At 37.6% G+C, this 16925-nt stretch overlaps 1 protein-coding gene across 1 annotated transcript in view; it reads left to right on the top strand.

Annotated features, from left to right (window-relative positions):
- Positions 1 to 16925, top strand: part of Uhrf2 (ubiquitin like with PHD and ring finger domains 2) — a 64953-nt gene that overhangs the window by 9715 nt on the left and 38313 nt on the right. The window contains exon 3 of the mRNA XM_055613756.1: positions 10880 to 11139. Within this exon, the coding sequence (XP_055469731.1) occupies positions 10880 to 11139 (260 nt within the window). The remainder of the gene's footprint in view (positions 1 to 10879; positions 11140 to 16925) is intronic.

The following is a 16925-nucleotide window of genomic DNA, read 5'->3' as shown; positions in this document are numbered from 1 at the left end:
CACACACACACACACACACACACACACACACACACACACACACACACCTGAAAAGGTACACACTCCAAGTGACTTCTTGATTTTAATTCTGCTCCAACCCTTAAAGTTTTGGAACTTCCCCAAAGAGTACTTTAAACCAAGAGCTCAACACACAAATGTGATTGAAACATCTCATATTTAAAGGCTCATGGCCATTTAGTAATTAAAATGATTTAATTTTTCTCCATTGTCTTAAGAGTTCTTTTTTATGTTATAAATTTGTTATTATTATTATTATTTACAATGTATTCACTTTGTATCCTGGTTGTAGCTACCTCCCTCATCCACTCCAGGCCCACACTCCCTCCTTTCCCCCCCCCATACTCCTCCCTGAGTTCACTGATTGGGGAAGTCCTTTTTCCCAACTAGCTGTCCCTAGCCTATGAAGTCTCATCAGGACTGCCTGGATCTTTTTTCTCTGTGGTGACCCAGCCAGGGGGAGGTGAAGAAAGAGCAGGCAACTAAGTTCATGTCAGAGACTGTCCCTTCTCCCCTTACTAGGGAACACAACTGGAGACTGAGCTACCTATGGGCTAGTCATAAATTCAAGTCTCCTGTGATACTCAAAGGGAGATCTTTACTATGAGTCCCTTGCAGGTAAAAAAGCAAGTTGCATGCCTAGTGCTGAGTAATCATTATCACTCCAATGGGAGAAATAGAAAACAAAGAAAGGGTTAGACTAAAGCAAGACCAAGATCCAGGGGTGCAAATATTGAATACCGCAGCTCCATTTCTAGTGTGATGTCAGCATGTGAGCTGCAATGGGCTTGGGCAGCTCTTTGACCTTGACATTTGTAGCTCATATGGTTTCTCCAAACACTTTTGACATTCATGGTATCCTCAGTACCCTGGATTTCTCAGTGAAGCTTAGGTCTCACCCTTGCAGCTTTATGTTGTTCTCTAGGGCTGCCTGCACAGTTATGCTTCTGCCATGCACTAGCTGATCTCCCAGGCCTTCTTTTGTACTCTTTCTAGAAGCCTTTACCACTTTTGCATTTTGTATCTCTGAAAAATCAGCACCACATGGACAATGTCAGTGTCAAGGTCAGCCACCAGCCTGAGCAGTTGCTAAGTCCCCTTTGTCCCTGGCTGCAGTGGCTTCCAAGGACCTGGGTTGATGTATGTAGGGAACATCTTCTCTAGGTGGCCCATCTTGGTACAGGCAGGTTACATACCCTGGAAGTACTCTTTTTCTCAAAGGAAGATCTTTCAAAGAGATTAAAACTATGATATCCACCTAATCTCCAGTGGGTAAAGTATGGCCCATTCCTGACCCACTTTTAAACATCTGTTCTATTGTCAAAGCATTTGGCTTTTTTTTTTTTTTTAACTGACACTGATCTAGCTGTTCAGAAACAAGTGTTCCTTAGCTCTAACTTTAAGTAGGCTTTTTGACCAAACTGAAGGTTTGTCAAGTGATTTTTGCTCTAATCAGTCACTCTTAAAATTTGGCTTTCCACAGGGCCTAGAGAGACAGTTCAGTGGTTGAGAGCACTTGCTGCTCTTGCAGAGGAACCAGAATCTGTTCTCAGTACCCATTTGATAGCTTATAATTTCTGCAACTCTAGTTCCAGGGAATTCTGCTCTTTCTTCTGGCCTCCAAGATTCCAAGGCATCCATACTGTGTACTTGATACAGGCAAAACAACCCATACACATAAAATAAAAATAAATAGATCAGCTTCCCACAAGTCTTAGGTCATGGACATGTGTGTGAAAGGTGGGAAGTCTAGTCTGCCTAGTCAGCATCCCTTTTGATCTTCTGAGCTCATTCTAGAATTGCCCATTAAGTTGAGCTTACAGCATTCTGAGGCTTAGTGTCTCCAGACTTTTCCAAATCTCTCTCATAAACCAGATTCAGAGGCTTATAGTCTAGTCATATCAGTGACCACAATTACTGTGTGAGATAAACAAGATGTATACTCTAATGAATTTGAGAGACTAATGGAAGTAGAAAATTTTAGTATATCATTCTGCAGAAAGAGATACCAGCATAGAGAAAAGCTATTTCAAAACTGGATGACATGCTAATTTAGCACTAGACAGTGTTTTTTTTTTTTTTTTCCCTTCCTTTCTCTAAAGTTATATATTGCTAGAAATTCCTACTCCCCTTTTTCCACAGGTTGTTTCACTAGGGAGTTAGAATCTTTGCATTCCTCCAACATAGCTCCCTTCCCAAATTCTCTGTCCTCTTGGATCAGGATGCAGAGTGTTACCTAGTGAATATCCTGGAGCTTGAGATTCTCTCCTTTTCTGGTTGTGGGTTCACTCATGTAGCAGACTGCCTGCAATTTTGAAACTCGTGGAGATCTAAGACAAGCAGACACCAGATGCCAGCTAGGAAGTGAGGAGCCTACTGTCCCCGGCTTATCTGTAGCTCTTTGACGGGTTCTGATCATGCTTAATTCTGAAAATGAACCAGAATGATTTACTTCTTGTATAGTACCATATTTTATTAGTTATTTTTCATTGCTATGACCAAAGTACCTTAGAGAACAACTTAATGAAGAGAAAGATTTATTTGATTAACAGTTTCAGAGGGTTAAGTCTGTGATTGCTTGAGCCTACCTGCTTGATCAGGTCATCATGGCCATAGGAACTCTTGGTGGAAGTGATCCTTCACCTCATGAGGGACAGGAACCCAAAAGTCGGGTAATAATTGTGGAGCAGGTATAGATAATATTCAGAGGCACACCCGAAGTGACCTGCTCCCCGACCAGGTGCTGTCTTCTGAAGCTTACAGAACCGCCCAAGGAGAGGTATTAGTGTGGGACTGCCAAGCATTTAATAATGGGGCCTTTTGGGGTTGTTTCATATTTAGACCATAAGAGTAAAGCGTCTCGGGACTCCTTCCTTCCTTCCTTCCTTCCTTCCTTCCTTCCTTCCTTCCTTCCTCTCTCTTTCTTTTTCTTGCCCATCTGTCTTCTTACTGCATTGTTATTGTGAGGTTTCTTTCTGTTTCTGGTATTGTAGATGTTTCAAAGTCACCTTGCATATTTCCTGCTCCAGTACTGTAATGAGCTATTCTCCAAGGGGCACTGGTTTCTCTTTTTCTTTCACCCTCCTCAGAATGTGTGTGTATGTTTTTGTGGGTTTGCCTGTAGATATGTGTATTTGTATACTGAAGCCAGAAGGCCAATGTTGGGTAAGTTTCTCATTTACTTTTCAGCCTTGTTTTTTAAGACAGGCTCTCTCACTTAACCTAGAGCCCAGTGATTGAGTAGGGTTACTGACTGCAAGCACACAAGATGTGCCTGTTGCTGTCCTATCCCAGACACTGTAGTTCCAAATGCCTGCCACCGTGCCCTGCTTTATATGGGTGCTGGGGAACTGAACTCGGGTCTTCATGCTTCTGTGGCTAGCACTTTGCTAAATGAGCCATGTCCCTACCCCATACAGTCTGTGTTCTGGGAGTAGAGCATGTGTGTGTTTGTGTGTGTGTTTGTATGTGTGTTGGTGTCGCTGAACTTGGAGCTCACTGCTCTAGCCAGACTGGCCGGATCCAGGAATCCATTTGTCCCCATGCTACCTTCCCACGCTGCCCTGCTGGTGTTGGGGTTACAGGCATGTACCACTGTGCCTGGGTTTTTACATAGGTGTTAAGGATCTGACCATAGATCCTCTGGCTTGTATAGCAGGTACTTTGCCAACTGGGCCACTTTCTGTTCCCTGTAGGTGTAGTTGTTAAAGCCTTGAATTGAGCAAGGACATTTTTAAAAAGACTATTTTATATATGTATATATTCACTCGTACTAACTTATGTATATACATACATCTGAATATATGTCACTATTAATATCATGTATTAAGTTTTCATTATCTTTTACCTTTTTATTTTTAAATTTAATTTTATTTATATATTTATTACAATTTATTCACTTTGTATCACCACTGCAGCAGCCCCCTCCCTTGTCTCCTCCTAGTCCCACCCACCCTCCTTCTCCCCCATGCCCTTTCCCTAGTCCCCTGATAGTGGAGGGCCTCCTCCTCTTCTTTCTGACCCTAGCCTATCAGGTCTCATCAAGGCTGGCTGCATCATCTTCCTCTGTGGCCTGGTAAGGCTACTCCCCCCAGGGGGAGGTGATCAAAGAGTTGGCCACTGAGTTCATGTCAGAGACAGCCCCTGAACCCCTTACTAGTAAACCCACTTGGAAACTGAGCAGCCAATGGGCTTTCTATTTCTTCCTTTTTCCATAAGGATTCTGGCACTCTGCCCAAAGTTTGGCTATGAGTTTCAATATATCCTTTGATACCCTCGTGCGTAGAGTCTTTCGGAGGTCCTCTGTGTAAGGCTCCTGTCCTGCTCCATCTTGTACCTTTTTTATGAGTGGGTGGTTTCCATGTATGTATGTATGTATGTATGTATGTATGTATGTATGTATATGTGCTGTGATACTTAAATTGATTAACTTATTTTGGCTTATGATTAAGGAAACTTTCTGTGATTCAAGTATGTTTTTATCTTTTAAATAGTTGTCATCCAGTCCAAATGATGTGTGTAAAATGCTTAGCATTTAAATTTAGCTCAATATAGCAGTTAATTTTTTGTAAGTCATTTTATGTTCACTGGGAAATACGGGAAAAAGAGAAATGATCAGTAATCCATGTAAAGGTGTTGATATTTTAGTATGTTCTGTCTCCACTTACCTGTAGTACAATTCAGTTATGAAATTTAAGAACATGAAAAAGAATAGTTTAATGAAATGCTATAAATATTTCTAAACACCCACCAAATTATTAAACAGAATAGTGTGCCCCATAATTCCCCATGTTTCTCTTCCTAATTATAGCTTCATATTCTTAGAACATTATTTTTGCATTTGTATGTCTATGAAGTGAAATAACTTGCATTCTTGGGAAGAACATTGGTGTCTATCAACTGCTGAACCATCTCCTTAGTCTATATTCTTATCTTGAAACTCACCCAAACATTTATAGTACTCTTTTCCATGGTCTTTATGTAATTTTTAACACATTGCTAACAGATAATCTGTTTATGCAATTTAGCTGTTCCTGAGTTTTACGTAAATGGAAGCCTATTGGGTTTTTAAAATTCACCTTTACAATAAAATACAAAATAAAATAAGTCATGTTTAGAGTTGAGGAAGCCCATGGTCCCAGTTTTGCTCTGTTTTAGCTCTGTGTGCTATACAGGATGTGTGTATATGTGTATGTTCGTGGATCTGAGTGCAGGTGCCATGGCATACGTGTGGAGGGAGAGGACAGCGCTAGGTGTTGGCCCTTCCCCTCTCTTGTCTGAGACAGGACAGTCTTCTCACTGTTGCTGTTTGCACTCCTGGCCGGCTGGCTCACAGGCTTCTGGGAGGTCTGTGGTCTCTGTTTCCATCTTGCCATAAGAGCCCTGGGGTTACAGACCAGTGCCCGTATGGTATGGCCAGCTTTTCTGTGGCTGTTTAATGTTCAGGCTCAGGTCCTCGTGCTGGTGCTCCATGAGCCATCTCCCCAGTCCTTCACTGTGTGTCTGTTGAAGGCAAGTATGTCTCGTGTCTCTACTTTATTGGGAAAGTGGGAATGATTCTGTGTTATAGTTATTAAAGGAAGTAATTATATCATAAAACTGCTAATATTAAGCAGATGATGAAAAATAAGATTGCTGTGTTGAATGAGTCAGCATTGGATATGCTGATGTTTAGTAAAAAAAGACAGTTGATCAATTTGTGTCTATTACATGCCTACTGGGTTGGATTTTCTCTGATGTATTGATGTATAGGTATGTTTTAAAACTGCAAAAGTATGAGGTTGGGACAAGATAACTTGCTTAAAATGTATGTTTTAAAGGTTTGAATGCTGATTTATCCACAGAACTATGTTTTTCACAGAATAAAGGAAGATGTTTAGAAATGTATTTGATGATCCAAGCTACTTGGGGTGGTGGGGGGGGTAAGACAGGAGGATTGCAAGTTCAAGGCCAGCCTGAATTTTACACCACAAGTTTTAGGCAGCCTATACAACATAGTGAGATCATGTTTCCCACCCTTAGCCTCAAAGACAAAAAAGAAAACAAAACAAAGAATAAGACCTGGTAGTTCAAGTCTGTAACCCTAGGTACTCAATGACTGAGGCTGGAAATTTTTAAATTTAGGGCCTGGGCACACAATGAGGTCTTAAATAAAAGCTAAAAACAAAACAAAACAAAACAAAAAAACTAATTCTGTAGCTCAGTAGTCAGTACTTGCCTAGTGTGTGTGAGGCCATAGTTTCAATGTGGTATTGGAGAGAGATGGATACAGAGCAAGCTTGATGAACCGTAATCCTTCCAGGATTTGCTGTCTGGTATTATCTAATATTCAGTTACATTGCTTCTTATGCTTTAGTTTTTCTATCTTTTAAAAAGTTAGTGGTTCTAATTAAATATAAAATACGTGTGACTATATGTGGAGATTATACGTATATATATGTATATACATGTATATGTACTCACATATGTATAAATATGCTTTTGTGCTTGCTTTGTTTTCTGCTTTTTAAGACAAGATCTCAATATGTAGCCCAGGCTGCCTTGCACATTTTGTACAATATTGAGAGTGCGTGTGTATATATAGGCATGCACCACCAGCATGCTGAGTTTACGTGCGGCTTTATATATTTTCTTTCAAAAGAAGGTATGTGATCCTTTTATTAATACACATATACACACTGGCTTTGGTCATCTGAATAAAACCGTAAGCTTAGTTTTTTTAAAAAAAAATTTAAGCCTTTTAAGTCTTTGTCTTTCAAGGTGCATATGAACATGTATGCTTTTTTTTTTTTTTTTTTTCTTTTAACCTTTTTACAATTGTGGGTGCTTGTAGCTTTTTTTTTTTTTTAATAAGAAGTAAGGTCAGCTTTTAATTACAGGTTCATCTGACTTATCTATCCTATCACATATCCTAGCCCCAAACCACTCTGTTCTTGTTTATATACAAATTCATCTATTTTTAAAATACATAAATAAAATAAAATATTTATTTGTTTGTTTGTTTGTTTATTACCTCTGTGAAGAAACTTTGCTGACTAGGGAGAGACTGCCTTTCCCAGGACTAGTGAATTCCTTTTTTGTCTTATGCGTTCCTAGAAATAATACGTTGTCAGAGAATGTGTCTTTAATATACAGTGGTTCAGTTTTGAGTCCATACCCCATCACCTCTATTCTCTTTGTCTCATACATTCTGTTCTGATCACCCATGTCAAGGATTCGTGATGTCAGACCTTACCAGTAGCCTGAAGCCCATTGTGACACATTCACACTAGCTAATCTTAGATGTTTGCCTTGCCCCATCCTGCCTTGCTGTGATTTTTCTTAGTTTCTTATGCCTTGTTTGTTTGTTTGTATCATTTGTTGTTGTTGTTTGTTTGTTTGCGTTTGTTTAAGAGACAGTGTTTCTTTCTGAAGCCCTGGCTGTCCCGTAACTCAGTCTGGCCTAAAACTCAGATCTGCCTGCCTCTGCTAGAATTAAAGGCATGTGCCACCACAGCCTGGCTCTTCTGCTCCTGACCAAACCTGTTGGCTTTGCTTTGTGGCCTAATATCAACATCTCCATTTTGCATTTTAATTCTATAAATTAAAGTATATATAATTTGAAAACTTCCATTCATACATTACCTTTTTTTGTCATGTTGTATCTTCACTTTGGCTTTTTTGAAACAGGATCTTACTGTTTTACTCTGACTGGCATCAAACTCTTATGATTATTCTGCCTTAGCCTCCCTTCAGCTGGAGTTAGAAGAACATGCTTCCAGATGTTCACTCTCTTCTGACTAATTCTTTCTGTTCTTAGTTTCTACTAAGTAACTTAGAGGGGTACCAATGACAGAATCCTGTTATATTAATTTATGGTTTAGTATTTTTTGTCTGGAACTACCATCAAATCCCAGGCTCTAAGAAAGTTTTATCTCTTATAAACAATTTAACCTATTTAATTTTTAGCATATATCTATATATTAAATATAAAACATATATAAATAGAAATATATATATATATATTAGAGTTTAAAAGCACCACCAGCCACCTTTATTATTATAAATGGTTTGCTGTGGTGAATAGGCTAACAAAACTTCAGTTTCCAGCTGTATGTGTATATTTACTCTACTCAACTAACAATCTCTATGTTTATGAACTAATGCATTTTTTTAGGTTAATCAAAATATTAGTTGTCCTTGCTGATTTCTTATTTTATTTGGTAGGCGAATTTTAGCATTTTGAATACCTACTGATCCATAGTAGATTTTATATTCATGTAGGGGTTTTTTGCTTTTGTTTTTTGAGACAAGCTCTGCCCTGCCTATGTAGCTTAGGCTGGCTTTGAACTTGTGATCCTCTAGCCTGAGCTTCCGGAGTGCTGGTATTACAGATTACATCACACCACCCTACACTTGAGCCTAAAGGTGTGTTTTTTACTGGTTTTTTTTTCACTTGTGTTTATGCGCATGTATATGTGTGCCTGTATGTGTGTATGTCCCGTGTGAATGTATGTCCCATGTGTGGGGAGGCTATGAGACAACATCAGATTCCTTAGAACTGGAGGTACAGAAGGTTGTGTGAGGTACCTTGATGTGTATGCTGAGAACTGAACTCAGGACCTCTTGCAGAGCAGCAAGTAGTGTTAACCACTTGCTGAGCCATCTCGCCATCCCTAAGGCAGTTGTTTTACTATCAGCCATATATTGCATTCCCTGTTACAATGATACAGGAGGAATGCTAAACGAAACATGTTATGCTTGCTGTGAGTAAATAGTTACAAATTTATTCTTATAAATTTTAGCAATTTGTTATTTTTGTTGTGTTATTTCTGTTGTTTACAAGAGACTTTTTAATTTGTCAGTTACTATTGTGGAAGAAATAAGCTTGTATCCATTTAATAAGCAAATAAGTTCACGTATAGCTGGCATATTTCAGCTCTTGATTCTTTGTTATACCTAGCCATCTTGACTATTAGTAATAGTAGCAGTAGTAGTTGTTGTCTCCCTCCCTTCCTCCCTCCCTGTTTTTCCCTGCAAAAGCTTTGTTCTTCTGTTGTATTAAACCATGTCTTTCAAAGCTGTCTCATTGCTAGGGTATTCACTTTGCATACTGCCTTTGGCTGACTGTTGAACCAAGATGAAAGTTAATCTTTTTTACTTATTGTACTCCCTCTTTTCTTTGTCAGCTAGGTGATTGGAAACTAAATAATAATAATAATAATAAGATAATAAGGTAGATTTCTGATTTATCACTTACCTTTAAGTTTATGTTTGCCTATCTTGTCAGATTTAACAAGGTTCTTGGTATAATGGCAACACTCACACTTTTTCAGTGTCAAAGTGCTTTCAGATATCTGGATTTACCTCTCATTAGCTTTTGCCTACAACAAGCTAACAAAATTTATATTTCTTCATAAAGTAGTAATTAATAGGCTCGTTATGATTAGGCAAACCTAAGTAAAGAACGTTGTATATTATCTGGCACTTGTGGGTATAACTTTTTTAAAACTTACTTTTATTTCCAAACTATGCCATCTGTTCTAGTTTCCTTTCTGTTGCTCTCATAAAACACTCTGATCAAAGCAACTTGGAGAGGAAAGAGCTGGTTTGGTTTACACTTCCAGGTCATAGTTCCTTACTGAAAAAAGGTGGGGCAAGAACTCAAGCAGGAACTAAAGGAGAAACTGTGGGGAAAGGCTGCTTAGATTCATCTGTGGCTTCTCTGTGTTAGTGTTCTTATATATCTCAGGCTTACCTACCTAGGGAGAGTGCCTCCCACAGTGGGCTGGGCCCCTCTTACATTAGTCCTCAATCAAGGTATTCATTCTCTCAGACATTTCCACAGGCCTGTCTGATTGAAGCAATTCTTACATTGAGTTTTTTTTTTTTCTTTGTTTCTTTCTTCCCAGGTAATTCTAGCTTGTCTCACATTGACAATAAAAAAATTAACCAGCACCATCTGCTAGGGTTTATATTAAGTATATTAAGTGGTCTCTTTATGTCTTCAAGGGAAAACTAGATTGATTAAATGATGATTATACATTGGTAATTTCGGTTTTGTTTTTTTTTGGTAAGGACTTGCAAAAATAAGATTATGATATTTTTCTCTTTCCCTGGAAAGAAAAAAACAACAAATAAAGCCCTCTTTCTCTTACAGTGTTCTCACATTTTTTTTAGAAGAATTTTTTAAAACTTGCCTCTGTTTCTTAGTTCTGCTATACCTGTGTTTTAATTACTGTTTTTCGTTTGTAAAAGTTGTTGGTTAGGTCTGGACTTGGGCTTTGTGTCTTATGCCTCTCTTATGTTTTATCTTTTGCTTGGGAAATGAACATATTTGCTTAGTAAGTTACTGAACCATGGCAGACCTTTTCTCAGTTTGTATACATTAGTTTAGTAGACTCTTCCCGTCCTTCTTTATGAATAATTCCCTCATTTTCAAGTTTTATTTTTACTTTGTTTTTTTTTTTGTTGTTGTTGTTGTTGTTGGACTGATTGTGTAAATTATTTTGGGATAATGAAGAAATTATTAGAACAAATTGATGTCTTAATTACTTAAGTGTTGCTTCTGTAATGGCGGTGTTCTTAACATGTCTCCTGAATACATAATCATCGTTTTGAAAAGTAGAGTGTAGACATGGACGAGGAAGAATTAAAACATCTATTTTATTGAAGGAAATTGGGAAGAAGTTTAATTATATACCAAGATTAAAATAGTACAATATAATCTAAAAGAATAGTTATGTTCTAATCTGTAATCATTTCAAACATGAGTAGCAACAAATATTGTTTACCATAACTCTCAAATAACTTGAGTTATATTAAAGTTTTTGAAGCAATAGATGAAATTAAGCTTCATTAACTAATTTTAAACTTTTTTTAGGTAAATGAATTGGTGGATGCCAGAGATGCCGGCCTTGGTGCTTGGTTTGAAGCACATATACATAGTGTTACTAGAGCTTCTGATGGACATTCACGTGGCAAAACTCCACTGAAGAATGGCAATTCTTATAAAAGGACTAATGGAAATGTAAATCATAATTCCAAAGAGAACACAAATAAATTGGACAATGTACCCTCTACGTCTAATTCAGACTCTGTTGCTGCTGATGAAGACGTTATTTATCATATCGAGTATGATGAGTAAGTGCTCATGTTATTGAGGACTTCATGTTTTCATGTATAGAAGCGAAGCTTTGCATTTCAAGATTATTTTGAATAGTCTTTCTGAAGCAATTATTTAGAGGTCATGCTCAGTCTTTTGGTTTCTGCTTGTTTAGTGATTGTTACCCAACAAGTAAGGGCCCTTTAACTGTCAGTCATCTCTGGCTTATAAGTGGCTTGCTTTTAATCATCTTATTATTGGCTTATTTTAGGATGTTCCAATTTGTATTTGTCTGTTAGGTTTTTAGTTATATTTAATATGTTAGGAAACATTGTAATAGCTATTAGAATGAGGCCAAAAATACTGAAAACTGCTTGTATTGAGATAATTTACATACAGCTTACCATTTGAAGGAAATAATTCATTAATTTTTATATGTCCACAGGATTATATATTACCACAAAGTTTAGAACTTTTTCATCTCTGTCATCCCAAAGTAAGAAATCTCATATGCATTGACAGTCATGCCTCAGTCTCCCTCTCTAGATAAAGTTATGTTCTGAAATATTATGGGGGAAGTTGGTCTTAAAGCCTAGATTCTAGCACTAGATTTTTTATTAAAAATTGTGGAACAAACGTTATTATTGGGACACACTGAAATATTACTAAACACACAGCAAATTCTTGCCACATGATACAAGCTCAAATATTAGAATGTATTGTGTATTTTTATAGTACAAGATGGTTATAAGAAAACTTAGTAGAGGGGTCTGGAAAGATGGCTCAGAGGTTGTAACTGACTTCTCATCCAGAGGATCTAGCCTCAGTTCCCACATCATTAAAATTGTCTGTAACTGCAGTTCCAGAACATCTAGTGCCACCTTCTGGCCGCTTCTGGGAACCAGGAATGCATGGGGTGCACAGACATACATGTAGCCCAAACACCCATACACATAAAATGATGATAATAAGAACAATAATAAAAAGGAAAAGAAGGCAACAACAATTTGGTAGAAACTCATTTCCAGGATCTCTGGAAGCAAAAGTAGACACCTTTAATCTATACTTTTCTGATACTTGTGGTTTTGGCTAGCTTATCAATACTACTTAACCTCAAATGATTCATCATACCACTTTTAATCATAGACCATTTTAATAGTACCAACAGTGAGAATGCATATAAAGATAATGGGCTTTGCCAAGACTGGTAATATTGGTGAATTGGTGCTAGTGTAGGAAGGGTCTGAATGCAGTGGGCTGATGATCAGGCCTCCCTGGAGTTAATAAATGCTTTGTGATAGAGTATGGAGACGAGTTACTGCAGTTACAGACTCAGTTATCTACTACCAACAAGTAATGTTTAGGTCTTGAAAGAGTTTTAGCTTAATTTTTAAAGAATCTGTATGTCTGTGAACCACTTATGTGCCTGGTGCCCAGAGAGGCCAGAAGAGGGTATGGGATTCCTTGGAGTTACAGACAACTAGTTGGTGCTTGGAGTCAAGCGCAGGTCCTGTGGAAGAGCAGCAAGGACTCTTAGTCACAGAGTCACCTCTCTAGCCTCAAATTTTACCTTTTGATAAACTGGAAAAATAACCTAAAACCTGAGGTTTTATTCTGTCCGAAAAGTATTATCATTTGGCAAAAAATATTATGCAAAATAGCACAGACAAGAATAGTACCTGGAGCTTTAAACACAAAGTAAACCAGTATTTATTCAATTTATAATTTTTGAGGTTTTTGAAAATGGTTTAGGAATAACACTGTCCAAAAGATAGGTCCTTTATTTTGGTGTTAGAAAATAAAACAAAACCTTCATATTTATTGGAGTTTTTTTTCTCTTTTTAAATTTATTTATTTATTTATTTATTTATTTATTTATTTATTTATTTATTTATTTAATAAATTACAGTTTATTCACTTTGTATCCCAGCTATAGCCCCCTCCTTCATTGCCTTCCAATCCCACCCTCCCTCCCTCATCTCCTCCTATGCCCCTCTCCAAGTCCACTGATGGGGAGGTCCTCCTCACCTTCCATCTGACCCTAGCCTATCAGGTTTCATCAGGACTGGCTGCATTGTCTTCCTCTCTGGCCTGGTAAGGCTGCTCCCCCTTCGAGGAGGTGATCAAAGAGCCAGCCACTGAGTTCATTTCAGAGACAGTCCTTGTTCCCCTTACTAGGGAACCCATTTGGAGACTGAATTGCCATTGGCTACATCTGTGCATGGGTTCTAGGTTATCTCCATGCATAGTCCTTGGTTGGAGTGTCAGTCTCAAAAAAGACCCTGTGCTCAGAGTTTATGGTTCTGTTGCTCTCCTTGTAGAGCTTCTGTCCCCTCCAGGTCTTTCTATTTCTCCCTTCTTTCATAAGATTCTCTGCACTCTTTTTACCCGATTAGAATTAATACTAGAAGTGAGTCTAAGTCAGTGGTTTTCAACCTGTGGGTTGTCACTCCTTGGGGGCTTAAACAATCTTTTCACAGGGGCCACCTACGATCTTCAGAAAGTGTTTCATTACAGTAGCAAAATTACAGTTATGGAATAGCAATAAAAGTAATTTTATAGTTGGGGATTCACCACAACGTGAGGAACTGTTATGAAGGTTGAGAACCGCCAGTGTAAATCAACCTGCACAAGAAATCTGCAGTAAATTTTACGTGATACATAAACATTTATATGCTTCATCTCTGGCAACTTAAAGATAATTACATAGCTAGACTTCTTTGAGAAACAAAAGATATCAGAAACTTAGTGGGATATTTCATCACACCTTTTACAAAGAGAAAACTGTATAAAATACGGCAGATGGTGTTTAAAATAGTTGAGATCCTGTGACCGAAGGCTGGTAGAAGCTCACAAGATGAGTCATCATGATACAGCGTGGGGATGTAGTGAATTTTGTTAGGGCTTTGTGGTGATTAGAAAAATGAATTTTAAGTAGAATGCACTGCCTGTTGACTTTAACACATCATTAGACAGGTTCATCTTTGTTTGGAGAATGCATTGAAATTGAAATAAACAGATTTAAAGCCCCCCTCCTTTTCCTTTAGTCAGCCAGCCATGGGAGCACATGTGAATAATAATCAGCACTCAGAAAACACAGAGGCAAAATACCATGAGTTTAGGGCCACCCTGAGCCACAAATCAAGACCCTATTTTTAAAATAATAAAACAGCCAAAGAAGCAAAGCTAAATGGACAGAGTATTTCTTTGTTGCTCAGTTTAGCCCCAGATTTCTGGTCTCAAACAATCCTCTTTTTTCAGCCTCCAAAGTAGCTAGGGATACAGGCTTATGCCAGTGTACAAGCTGTATTATGTGATTTTTGCTGGATTGCAAGGTCCAAGTGAGGCAGTAGAATGTGGCTGTCAGATAGTGCTATGGTTGTACTAGAGTGCTTGTTCCCTATATGCAATACTGTCTTCCAGCTCCATCGTTTTAAAACAGTGCCTACACAACAGGTCCATATTCAGAGTAGAACTTAAAATATAAGAATGTAAAACTCTGATGAAGAATGTTGGAGCGTTAAATCTCTAATTTGAAGAGCTTGAATAATGATAAGCTCTTATTGTAAAATCTTCGTGTACAAAGGAGATTCTGTACATCAATACAGGAGCACCCAGACTTCAAATCTCTGAAGAGAAAGAATGGTTTGAGTTGAGACTGGCCATTGAATAAACAGTGGTCATTCTTCAGCTGCAGACTGGGATGCGTACAGAAGATAACGTAAAGAGAATTTGTAAAGTTAGTAATTACACTGGATAACTTAGTCTATACTATAAGCTGTATTTTCAGAACACTTTGTAAATCATCCTATTTATGATACTGATGAAGCACTACATTTTTTCAGGGACCTGTGTTTTTCCTTAATTGTAGATTTAACTTCTAAGCACTGCAGTGGAGAGTGGACACGTACAGTAGAGTTTACGTAGTTGTGGTTTACCACTGAGGGAAATATATATGTGGAACAAGAGAACCTGCCTTTGGAATTCTTAGATAAGCATTGCACATCACTTTAAAATGAAATTGCTCAAAAGTAGCGTTTACCTTAATTAATTAATAATTAACAGTTATTCTTGAGACAAAGTCCTTGAACTCCTGGATTTGTGTTCCTCCAGTTTCCAGAGAGGTAGGATTATAGTATCTGGATGAATGACTTTTCCTTTTTCGTATTGGAGGTAGGAGACTGAAGTCAGGGCCAAAGCAAAGTAGGCAAGTACTCTACTACTGAGTACCCAACCCTTTGAAAAGTGATTTTTATAATAAAAGTCTATTTTGTATATTATCAAACCACATGAATTCTCATTTTGGAAAAAAAAGATCCCTGGAGAACAAAATTGTTTGAGAACTCTGTTTCAAAAGTAATTATTAGTTAATTAAAAGAAAAACAACTTTTGAGCAGTTCCATTTTAAAGTGATGTGCATGCTTGTCAGATTCCAAAAGCTTGAGAACCAGATCAAGATACATAGGATAGGCATTCCTTTGTATCTTCAATTCCTTTTGATTCAGAGCAGAACTAACAATTTTTAACCTATGTGGAAATGATGTGCTAGAAGTAAGTTCTTTTTAGGTAAAAGAACTTTTAAAACAAACCAAGAATACTTGAACTAGAAATTATTGCTATTTTTCTCTCAAAATTATAGCAACAAACCAGGTGTGTCGGCACATGACTTTAATCCAGCACCTAGGAGGGAGAGGCAGGTGGATCTAGGTCAGCTTAGTTTAACATAGTGAGTGCCATGGCAGCCAGGGCTATATAGAGAGAGCCTGTTTCAAACCTCAAAAAGTATTTTATATATATTAGAGAAACATACACTGAGTTTATGAAGAAGTCATGTTGACATGTTTTTATCCCGATTGTAGTCCTCCCCCTTGTCTTCTCCTAGTCCCACCGTATGCTGACATGCTTTTAAGATGTTAGGGTTTTCTGATGTTAGAGCATGTCTCTTCTGAAGATTCTTTGATGAGTATAGGCAGACTTGATGGAGGCTTCTTGTGAAGAGTGTAGGTTGTCAGCATTACAGCCTAGGTTAGGCTGATACCTGTGATTTACATCTTATGGCAGCTAATGTAAGTGAAGTATATGTGAGGTTAACAAAGGGTTTGGCACAGAAGTAGTTGTTTGTTATCTCCCCCTGTTTTATCCCTTTATTAGAATCCTATCAACATGGTATTTAGAGAGAAATTTTTTATCTGAAGATAATTTTAAAGTTTGATGAATCCTTAAGATGTTTTTAAAAACACCTTTAGTGGACATACATAATTTACTTGCAAGGAAAATTATCTCCCTTTCCTTACAGTAGAAATCCTAAATCCTGGGGAAAGATGAGGGTTAGGAAAACTGTTTTTTGTTGTGTTAGAGCAGAGTCTCTTATATATCCTAAGATGGCCTTGAACATCTGTCTAGCCAAGGATTATCTTAAACTTCTCTCTTAAAAGAGGTGGAGTAAGAGACATGCACTACCATGCTGTTCTATGTGGTTCTGGGAATCACATATAGGGCTTCATACCCTCTACCAACTGAACTATGTCTTCAACCCTGAAACTTCTTTTGATGGTGTTTTATGAAGAAAATAAAATGGAGACGGGCTAAAAGAAATGATATGTCAAAGGAATATAAGCAATTTCAAATCATTAAGTGTTAAAGAAAAGGAAACGAACAAATTTTCCTTATTTCATTTTGGTAAGCTTGTCCCATGTACTTTTATAGCTTCCTGAATATTATTTATTACTATCAAATATTCTTTAAATAGTCAAGATGTTAAAAATTCATATGACATTTTTTTCTTTATTTTTTTTTTTCAAATGACATTTTAGAGACCATGTAA

This window comes from Psammomys obesus, unplaced genomic scaffold, assembly GCF_907164565.1.
Source record: "Psammomys obesus unplaced genomic scaffold, mPsaObe1.curated_primary_1811, whole genome shotgun sequence".
Classification (NCBI taxonomy): Eukaryota; Metazoa; Chordata; class Mammalia; order Rodentia; family Muridae; genus Psammomys; species Psammomys obesus.
The sequence above is the reverse complement of the archived record's forward strand: the minus strand, read 5'-3'. Positions and strand labels throughout refer to the sequence as shown.